Source organism: Nomascus leucogenys, chromosome 1a (assembly GCF_006542625.1).
Source record: "Nomascus leucogenys isolate Asia chromosome 1a, Asia_NLE_v1, whole genome shotgun sequence".
Taxonomy (NCBI): domain Eukaryota; kingdom Metazoa; phylum Chordata; class Mammalia; order Primates; family Hylobatidae; genus Nomascus; species Nomascus leucogenys.
The window spans coordinates 31,552,954-31,564,418 of record NC_044381.1 but is presented as its reverse complement, the minus strand read 5'-3'; the positions used below and the strand labels follow the sequence as shown (position 1 = coordinate 31,564,418).

At 32.2% G+C, this 11,465-nt stretch overlaps 1 protein-coding gene across 1 annotated transcript; it reads left to right on the top strand.

Moving 5' to 3' along the window:
• Positions 1 to 241: 241 nt before the first annotated feature.
• CYLC2 (cylicin 2) lies at positions 242 to 11,208 on the top strand. The gene is made up of 5 exons (XM_004087008.3): positions 242 to 328; positions 6,501 to 6,541; positions 8,065 to 8,186; positions 9,581 to 9,737; positions 9,855 to 11,208. Exons 1-5 carry the CDS (start codon positions 312 to 314, stop codon positions 10,550 to 10,552), a joined length of 1,035 nt encoding a protein of 344 aa, XP_004087056.2. The 5' UTR covers positions 242 to 311; the 3' UTR covers positions 10,553 to 11,208.
• Positions 11,209 to 11,465: the final 257 nt, after the last annotated feature.

The window sequence follows — 11,465 nt, the reverse complement described above, 5'->3', positions numbered from 1 at the left end:
CTCACAGATAAATGTTTAGACTTACCTTTTTTTCCATATCAGTCAATAAGTTACAACTACATGAAAAAAAACAAATATTTTATTAAAGTGTAAAATCAATTGATTACTTTTAAAACTCCTAGCTAGATTTAGTCAGTAATAAGTGAAAGTAAATATTAATCTTAGAATTTTAGACAACATAAAACACAAGTGTCTCCTTTCGTTTTGCCCCTTTAATTCCAAGTGCTCTCGGCTTCTTTATGATGTCACGGTTCAACATCACCAGTTTGAACTTACAATACTTAAGTCCTGGCAAGTCATAAGTGGGGAAAATGTCTCTCCCAAGATTGTAAGTCAAATTTTAGGTTTTAAAATAACTGAAATACTCATTAGCTTTACATTTAACTTCTTTAATATGAAGAGATGTTTATTATATTATTATTGTGCCATTCATAAGCAAAAAATAATGTGTTTAAGCAGACAAAGATTCTCAAGCAACATAATAGATTTTTTTGATTTAAGATACAGCTAGTGCATGCGTTTCAGTAAAATAGATAGCTGGCTTTGAATAAGTCTTTTTTGTCTGTTTGTTTTTTTACTGTTAGTCTTACTTGATTTTTTATCACATTGCATTTTGAGTAATATAAAATAAAATAATTCATGATTTTCAGTCAGGGAACCACTTGGAAGTTTCTGTGAATAATTTTTGTGTATGTAATAGTGACTGAGGAGTGTGACTGAATTTTACAGGACGCATTGTATCGCAGTGTTAACTTTTAGTAAAAAGTGAGGCAGCTCTATCCAAATGTGACCAACTGAATACTAATTGTATCCCCCTTGCAAAATATCGAGTATGTGAAAATACTATGCAATGTAAAGCAGATAATCCAGACATGAGAAGTATGTTGTATGACAGTAGTTTACTTATGCTTAATTTATTCCTTGTCAAAATAAGGTAGGTAAAGAACACATTCCAATTCTGTAAACCTTTTTACAGAGGACATGCAACAAAGGTGAAGGAATGGAGTTTTGTAATACAAAGTATGGGTAGACCTTAATTTAGCAGTAGTGTTAAAGGAAAGATAAAACATGAATAATAAAAATAAAATAGGCTTTCCATAGATACTGGTGCCCATTTTGTTATAAAACAATCATTAAAGTATAATTTTTGGTAAAGGTTTAAATGCATTTGTCATGATTACTTTAGAAGCTGAGTAACTTGATGCCTGCTATGCAATAATCTGTGTTCTGGCACCTAACATGGCTGAATTACACTATATTTTAATTACTTTCAAATATATAAGCACTGTAAAATATCGATGGTATTATTGTTATCATAAGCATCAAATAGCTTTTGGAGAACTTGACCACAATCGTTAAAAACCTCTTTTTGGTCTTGTGGCTATTTTTTATGGTGTTATTCTAGTGTAATCCCAAAACATTCTTGTTTTTGTAGGAGGAAACTGATAGAATTCCTAATCAAATGGCCTCACCATTAGCCAGAAAAGCACACATAAAACTTCTTAATAACAAATTAGCATATTTCTTTGGGTTCAAGTGACAGCTCCCAATGCATGTAACACACAAAATTTAAGATGCAGAAAATTAATTTTTGACTCCATTTGTCTTTTCTCTGAATTCTTCTAAGAATGCCAGAGCCTTAGTTTTGGACTTAACATTTCTGTGCCTATAGCTATCAACTTGTATCTGATAAAGAAAATTTTTCTGTTCGAACTCAGTTTTTCCCTTCCCACTTACTCCTTCTCTAATACCTTTGTTCTATGCAAACCTCAACTATACCATTTAATAGTTTCATCTCTTCTGTCCTTGGCCTCAAATTTAGGTTGTGTTAGTCAACTCAGCCCATTTATAATGTTGAATAGAACTAAGATTTCTGAAACAAGTAGGAGAGGTTATCATAAAGAGTTGGTGTGAGATAGGGTATCTAAATATATGAATATTTAAAATTCCAATATTAGCTTCCTGATCTTGTATCTAATGCATATTTTACATTTTTCTCTCTATTGAGTAGCATTACTAAAGTCCTCTTTTACTATCCTGGTCTGGGGATTCACCTTGATGTAGAGAAGATTTTATAAATCTTGGCACCACTCACATTGTAGTCTAGAAAACTTTCTGTTGGAATAGAGGATTAGAAGGTGCTGGGGGTAGGGGAGATCCAGCATTCTGTCCATTGTAAGATGCATTATAATATGTTTAACAGTACCCCTGGCCTCTACCAACTAGATGCCAGTATCTTCACACACACATACACATAGACAATTGTGACAAGCAAAATGTCTTCAGACATTGCAAAATGTTCTCTGGGCGAGGAGTTCAAAATAAACCCATGCTAAGAAACACTGCTTCAGAAAATGCTAGAGAAAGATAGAGAATCTTACTACACACAGAGCCATTCCTCAGCAAGACAATAATCCTGGGGCAGTTGACCTTGCCTTTACACAGAGACTCCTCTAGCAAATACAAGAAGAGCAGCTCAGGCTGCAGTCAGTTCCTAGAGAACTTTCTACCATGTCTTTTATGGACTTCTTTTCCCTGCAGCTGATGCAGATTCCAAAAATCTAGTCTACTGGCAAGATATCTGGCAATATGCATACAAACAGGAGATCTATGGACAACTCACATGTAACTGGGGAGATAAATCATTTAAATCCTTTGACTTTGAATCCACTATATATTTTTAAAACACATCTAAGCAGAGATACAGTTACAGCCAACAGGAAAGATGGGTGGATTTTGTATTTAGATTAAAATATAACCCAGACTAAAAGGAAAAATAATCAGAAAAACAAACTTGGTTAAATGTTTACCCTTGAAAAATATTTTTTATGGTGGTAGAATAGAAATAGATTTTTCTCTTAAGAAATAAAGTCACCCACGTCTCTTGCTTCTCTACTTTTTATTTCAGAAAACTTAATCCTAGTTTTCTTTTCAAAGTTGCAAATACATTATATTCTACATTGTTGACAATGGGAAACCTTCTTTACCTCAGAACACCCACAGTTACTGAAAATGATTTTGAAGTAATTGAATATATAAGCTTGACATGAAGGTGGAATTTTAACTTCTACATTCCATTTAATCTTGGTAAATATGAGGCATTAATTACTGTGTTGCCTCATATATATCCAGATACTTTAATTTAAGCATTAGTCCTATTAAAAAACAACAACGACCTTTTGACTTAATAATCACATTTTACCCTCTTCTTAGGTTAAGTCATTAAATTAGATCTTACGGATTTAATTTAAAATTATGAAAATACATTTACATTCATATAAAAATATCTCAAAATAAAAATAGGGGATACACTAACAGTTTATTTTCAATAAGACAGTTTGAAAGTTTTTTTAATAAGAATGTCAAAAATTGAATGCAAATGCACCCTGACCTAGATAATTACTCGACTGTACCAGAGAGGAAAGGAAAGAGATGCTCTCACCAGCAGAGCCAGACTTAAAGAGTGGGAAAGTGCTATCAAATCCAAAAGATCAAATTGCTTTAATTGCTTATCACACACATTTGCATAGTGAGTAGGGGCAAGGGTATTTGGTTTATTGCTGCTTGGGATCCTATAAATGATTCTCACTAAAAATGCAAGAGGTTAAAATTTATTGAACTGTCACTAACTCTAATCCCATAAACACTAAGAAATATATAGAAAACTTTGATCACACAAAAAAGATACATTATGACAGATTCCAATCAATCCAACTTGCTTTTCTCCAACCAATGGCTGTTCAGTTACCACATAGAGTCCTGCTTATTTTTGAAGTGAATACAATAAAATTATATTGTGTACGTGCTAGTATTTCTGGACTTTTTCTTTCAATATAATATTCCTTTGTATTCATTAAAGTTTCCATATTGCACATATAAGTAATTTATTCCTTTCGATTGCTGAGAAGTATTCCATTACATTTATGTGGCACACTTAGTTTATCCATTCCTTTGTTGATGGACACTTGAGTTGCTTTTAGTTTGAGGTTATTGTGAATAATATTGCTATGAACATTTTTGTCTAAGTCTTTCTGTGGGCTTTTGTTTTCCTCCTTTTCTTTATTTCCTAGAGGAGAAGTTTTAATTCACTTATGCAGCTTTTATATGTATTTCAATAACTTGTTTCTGTATAATTTGCTTTTGTGTTATTTCAAGTTTTAATTAATTTTCCTAAATTTTTATCTTCTAATTTGATTGGTATATAGAAACATACTTCATTTAAACTATTTATCATATAATCATTAAACAAGTATAACTCATTAAACTCTGTATCATATAAACTTATTACATTTGATTGGCAGCTTTGTTATTATTATAGATGTCACTGGATATCATATTTACCCAGTTGTATCCTCTACAAATAAAGACAATTTTACTTCTTCCTTTTCAATCTTAGTTCTTTTATTGCCTTATGAAACAAAATAGGATCTGAATTTAAATGCTTAATAGATACAGTAGGTTGATCTTTGCCTTGTTTCTGATTTTTAAGGAAAGACAGTCAATATTCCTCCAATAAGTTTGATTTTAAAAATAGGCATTATCTAGATGTATTCTATCCCTCTGTGGGCTATATTCTCTATTGCTGGTTTTCTCAGAATTTTTAATTATGAATGCATATTACTTTCTTTCAAAAATTCTTCTGCATATACTGAAATGATCAGATGATTTTTCTTATTTATTTTGTCAATTGGAATGATTGCGTTAGTTGATTTTAGGTTAAACCAACCTCATATTCTGGAAAATAAGCCAGATGGTCATGATGTATTAGCAATTTTATATGTTTGTCAGTATGACTTTTTAAATTTTAAGAAATTATGGGTCTATAATAATGCAGGATATTCATCTATAACATGCATTTTTAGTATTAACCTCAAAAGTATTTGGGTTATTTATATTAGCCTCAAAAATGAGTTGGAACATACTTACTCCTCCTCTACTTCTTTTCTTATACTATTTTCCTAGTTTCAATGGACAGATTTAAAACATTGATTTTAAACATTTTTATAATATAAAACACTAAAACTGTAAGTTATTCTCTATGAACTTTTAAGCAGTATTCTATCATTTTCATACATTATCTTATTGTCCAGTTGCTTCTTTTTAAATAGGTTTTCATTGTGATCTCTTTTGGACCACTGGTTCTTTAAAAGGAGCTGTTTATTTTTCAAATATTTATATATTGTCTAGATAATTTTATTATTGATTTCAAATTCAATTGCTGGGTGATTAAATAATATGTCCTAGAAATTATAGAATAAATTAACAGATCACTCTGATGTACTATTTTGAAAATCTCAAGTTTAATAATGTTTCATGAACTTAAAATCTTTCTTCTTCGAGAGCATTTGGAATAATGTAGTTCATAATCATTGTTGGGCATCAAAATTTCTTCTGTATTATATAAATGTACTTTGACTGGATCTGAATTGAGAGATTCAGATATGATTGGGCAAGTAATTTTGGTGCATGTACTCAGTTTAAGAAAATGATAGGCTGGATAACTTATTGGTGAAAACATATTAAATATTACTCAGCTAATACAAATTTTTATAGCACGAAAAAATGTGCCATGTTTTATGCTGCTAGCTTCATTCTTTAGTCAAGGTATCAAGGTACTGCTTTTCTATGCTTAAACCTTAAGTTTTACACACTGTCAAATATACACTACGTGTGTGTTTGTGTATGAGCAGAAAAGCCTCAAACTCACTCATGAACAACGATGGCTCTATGTCCAAAATATAATGAAACAATGTAAAATAATATTTCTCTAATAGATCTTAGGATTGGTCTCCATCACCAATGAATAAAAATTAGATTGTAAAACACTCCTTCATGGGAACAAACATGTTAAGATAGTAATAAAACAAATGGGAACCTATAAATGAAAAACAATTTGCAATATAGTTTCTTTGTCAGATTTTCTTTAAAAAGTAATGAAATTCCTTATGAATTTTTGTGGTCCACACTGACATATACACATGCACACACAAATTCACAGGTGCACACATAGGCCATTTAATAATTTGGAATTGGTGTCGTTTTTTGAGACTATTTTGAGGATATGCTTTTACATAAGCATAGAGTTTACAAAGTGATACCTTGTTTCAAATTCAATTGAGAGAATTTGGAGCATGAACTGGGAAAAATAATTCAACTGTGTTTTTGTAATTTTTTAAATGTATATTTTCAGATGTGCAATTTGCTTATACACACACACACATAAACAAATTGCACATCTGAAAATATACACACATATGTCATACATGTATATATATATATAGTTTGTTTGACCGACCATTATTTAGTACTGTTGTAATTTGAAAACACATTTGCTCATCTCTATTATCCTGGAGACGAAGTAATCTTATATAACAAAAGATATCTGAGATTGTGAAATATTTCTCTAGTTGTTGGTTGCAGGTACTGGAGTATAATAATGACAATTTAAAACAGTGATTTTTTAATAAATTAACTAAAACCTTTCTTTTTTGTTTTAATAGCCAAAGAGTAAACTTTGGGCCATATGATAATTACATTCCAGGTAAGAAAGCATTCAATATTTATTGCAAAACACGTGTGCTTAATTTTATGGTAAGTATTATCCTCCATTCAAAGTGATAAAGCAAACATTGCCATGGAATAAAATTGATAATTAACTATTTCCCAAGGAACCTTTCTTACAGGCCCAGTGAACACCTTTTATATATATTTTGCTTTGTTTTGAATCCAAGGAAGTTTAAGTAAATACGTTCAGTATATGAAAGCTGGAAATAGTTACGTGTTAGAATTCATACAATCAGAAAATCTTACAGTTGAAAAGCAATGTAGAAATTGGATAAATAACTTCTTGTTTATGTCAGGAATTTCTTCTACAACATTCCTGATAGATTATATCCAGCTTATAATTGGCCCCGTATTTCTTTACTAGACAAGGCAAAGGTATTTGATTTTGAAGAACTTCAAATATCAAGTATTTTCCCCTCAGATATTGAGCTTAAATATAATTTTTTCTGTATATTTTTCCCATTGTTCCTATTTTCTTTAGAAAACTCATAGAAAATGTCTATTATTTCCACACATTAATGCTGCATGTATCTAAATACAATGATGAAATCTCTCATTGGCCTCATTGGTAACTTAAATAACTTTAATTATTTGTATTATAGTTTCCAGATTACTTCACCTACCCAGTCACCATTCTGTAGGCTTTTTGTCATTTTCCTTTACAAAATATGTCACCTATAACAATACCATTCTTGGGTGTATAGCATTTACCCCCTTTTTTTTTTTTTTTTTTTTGAGACGGAGTCTTGCTCTGTCGCTCAAGCTGGAGTGCAGTGGCATGATGTCGGCTCACTGCAAGCTCCGCCTCCTGCGTTCATGCCATTCTCCTGCCTCAGCCTCCTGAGTAGCTGAGACTACAGGCGCCCGCCACCACACCCAGCTAATTTTTTGTGTTTTTAGTAGAGATGGGGTTTCACCGTGTTAGCCAGGATGGTCTCGATCTCCTGACCTCATGATGAGCCCGCCTTGGCTTCCCAAAGTGCTGGGATTACAGGCGTGAGCCACCACGCCTGGCCGCATTTACTCTTGTAGCTTGGAAAGTTATTACTAAGGTGATCTTAAGTCTTAGCACTTAGATTAAATCATGTATTTACCGAATGTTTATGCTGGCATTGTGCTAAGTACTATGGGAGCTACGGAAGTAGTTAACTTATTTTTTGTTATTAATAAAATTGTATACTAACCAAAAGCATAAAGCAAAAACCTAGACTGGAAGAGATAGATTTAAAAGGAAGCTGTAAAACTGAATCTTTCCATTTATATTATAGTTATGCTAGTTTTGCAATGACTACTTTATATAGTTATCTGTAAAACTGCTCAAAATAGAAAAATCAATTTTTATTTTCTTATATTAATAACAGAAAATTGCAAACATTACCAAATACATAATTTGAATCACTTGTTTATTCATTTACATGATATACGTTGCACATAATGCCATTTCAGCTCTGACGGAATTCCATTCACTCCAAAATGTGTTTTTTGTCTCCCTTATTTTAGTCAGTGAATTAAGCAAACAATCATGGAATCAGCAACACTTTGCCCTGTTATTTCCCAAACCACAACGGCCAGGAACAAAAAGGAGATCAAAACCTTCTCAAATACGGGACAATACAGTTCCTGTAAGCATTGGAAAGATTTTATAATTATCAGTAATAAGTAATAACTTGGTAATAATTATAACCACAATAAGTAATTATAATTAGTCTTAAGTAATCACTAAGTAATAAGCTTGTGAAATCATGTATAGTTGTATGTGTTATAGATCAAAGCTGACCAACAAGTTTCTGCAATGATGGGAATATTTATCTCTGTAGTCCAATGAGGCTATTAAACACTTGAAATGAGGCTAGTGCAACTAAGGAATTGAATTTTACATTTAAATTACATTGAATTAAAATAAATTCACATGTGGCTATGAAATGCCCTATTGAACAGCACAGTTAGAGATAATTCAAAGCCTACCACTTAAAGATACGTTTTATTTGCATTTTACTGTATACAGTTGCCCTCTTTATTTCATATTAACTATTTTTTTCAGTAACCACACATTATAAAAATTGTTTCCAAGATGCACAAAATTATGGAGTTCCTGATGTTAGAGTTAGTGTGAACATTCAGGAAATGTTCTACAGCTGGAGAAACCCCTCATTTGAGTCATGGGATTACATTATATCTTTAATGCTTCCTCAGTTCTGTAATATAGAATTCAGGAGTCGGAGTATTGGAAAATAAATATTTTTCAATGTTTCTGGAGTCAGAAAATTTCACAAAATAAATGTATCATTAACTTGTTTATTTTTAAAAATGTAACCCATTAATAGTAAACAAAGTTCTTTTTTTCTTGCTGAATTTATTTTTCCATTTTTGTTAATATTTGTACAGAGATTAGCTGTTTTTGCCATTCAGTTTTGTACATATTTAATTAGAAGTTGAAAACAAAATGTATAATGTCTCTCAAATTAACATTCTCTGTTACAGATTTCATTATTTCAGTTACCAATCTGATGATACTCAAATTGCATCTGCCAAGCAATAGGAGTTTCAGACTTTTATCTTTAACCATGAGTAGCATTCTAAATTCCAGAGACTCTGAAAATGAGGATAGACTAAGATATGCCTCAACCTGAACTATTAGATATTAGAGAATAGCTTTTGATTTACCTAGAAATAGAAGGTGGGCAAGATATTCCAAGAATTCTTAAGAACATAGAGTTAAAAAAGCCTCTTATGATTGTGAAGATATGCCGTGAGTCTACCAATTTGAACCTAAAATCCTGAGGGAACTATGAGTCCTATAAACTGAAAGTAACCTCCAAATGGGGCATGATTATTCGCTAGTTAAAAAAAAGCATGAAAATAAAAAAGCAAAACAAAGGATGAAATCTCAAACTTCCCCATTTTTTAGCAAAAGCTAAAATCTTTATGGTTGAAGTTAAAATATATTTGGGATATACTAATAAAAACTGTGTTATTCGCCCACAAGTTGTTCATCATTATTGTAACCATCTTTCAGATAATGGATGAAGAACAATTAAGAGGAGATCGTAGACAACCATTATGGATGTACCGTTCTTTAATGAGAATTTCTGAAAGACCATCCGTTTATTTAGCTGCCAGGAGGCAGCCTCTCAAACCAACTCGTACTGTCAAGGTGGATTCTAAAGCAGCAGGTAGAGATAACTTACTGTTTTTATATTATCTCTGTAATTTTCTGATTAGGTTTCTATTAGAATTTTATCAAGTTTGGATTTTCTCATTTTAAGAAATATTTGAATATTTATCCCCAGAGATTGGTAAGAAAGGTGAAGACAAGACAACACAGAAGGACACAACAGATTCAGAATCAGAATTAAAACAAGGAAAAAAAGATTCAAAGAAAGGCAAGGATGTAGAGAAAGGAAAAGATGAAAAGCTAGGTGCAAAGAAAGATAGCAAAAAAGGTAAAAAGGATGCAGAGAAGGGCAAAGACTCAGCTACAGAATCTGAAGATGAAAAAGGAGGTGCAAAGAAAGATGACAAAAAAGATAAAAAGGATTCAAAGAAAGGCAAAGACTCAGCAACAGAATCTGAAGATGAAAAAGGAGGTACAGAGAAAGATAGCAAAAAAGGTAAAAAGGATTCAAAGAAGGGCAAGGATTCAGGCATAGAATTACAAGCTGTAAAAATAGATGAAAAGAAGGATGAGGATGGAAAAAAAGATGCAAAAAAAGGTGATGAAATGAAGGATGCCAAGAAGGATGCCAAGAAAGATGCAAAGGAGATTAAAAAAGGCAAGAAAGATAAGAAGAAGCCCAGTAGTACAGACAGTGACTCAAAGGATGATGTCAAGAAAGAGTCTAAGAAGGATGCCAAGAAAGATGCCAAGAAAGATGCCAAGAAAGATACTGAGAAAGAATCTGCTGATTCAAAGAAGGATGAAAAGAAAAATGCTAAGAAGGATGCAAAGAAGGATGAAAAGAAGGATGCAAAGAAGAAGGGCAAGTAGGCCTTGGATAAGAATTCGAACCGAAAGAATAATTCAAAAGCATATTCGATGAAACAATAGTGGTAGTCTGCAACTGAATTTGTGAGAAAAAAAGAGGGCTCAAAGAATTAAATAATTTTTAAAGGTGGTAAAGAAGGATACAAAGGAGAACTCAGAAGAGATTTATAAAAATACATAAGAAAGATGTTAAGAAAAATTAAGGGGGGATCCATTGAAAGTCTTGAAGAATACATATACTTAAATTTGGGGATATGAAGGATTCAATGAATGATCTCTAGAAAGATTTAAAGAAGAATATTCAGATAATGATGTTGAAGATAATGACACTAAATCTATGGACACACATACACACACACAGACAGTTTAATGAAGGCTTAAAAAAATCCAAGGAGACAGATGTTGTATCTATAGATTTAAAATAAGCTCAAGCTGCAGCCACAGATACAAAGAAATATAGGAGCCATGAAATGAAGTTAAACACCTTGTAGAAAGCCTACTTTCAAGTAAATATAGCATTCCTTTAGAAGAAAAAAAAGTAAAGAAAAGAAAAAAAATGTATTACCGCCTGATGAGCCTATATCTTTCTTTCTGAAGTTTAAACAACCACAATCATGTTTATGGTTGTTGGATGTCACACTTCCAATCCAAAAGAAGCACACTTGGTAAGTCAGTTTTGTTTTGTTTTGTTTGTTTGTTTGTTTATTTATTTATTTATTTATTTATTGAGATGGTGTCTCTCTCTGTCACCCAGGCTGGAGAGCAGTGGCGCGATCTCAGCTCACTGCAAGCTCCGCCTCCCAGGTTCACGCCATCCTCCTTCCTCAGCCTCCCAAGTAGCTGGACTACAGGCGCCCACCACCAGGCCCGGCTAATTTTTTTGTATTTTTAGTAGAGACGGGGTTTCACCGTGTTA

What these genes read in the sequence shown, in the direction of transcription:
- CYLC2 (XM_004087008.3), top strand. An exon ending in ATATGATAATTACATTCCAG is followed by an intron (nt 6,542 to 8,064) that starts GTAAGAAAGCAT and finishes CCCTTATTTTAG; the next exon opens with TCAGTGAATTAAGCAAACAA. An exon ending in GGTGGATTCTAAAGCAGCAG is followed by an intron (nt 9,738 to 9,854) that starts GTAGAGATAACT and finishes ATTTATCCCCAG; the next exon opens with AGATTGGTAAGAAAGGTGAA.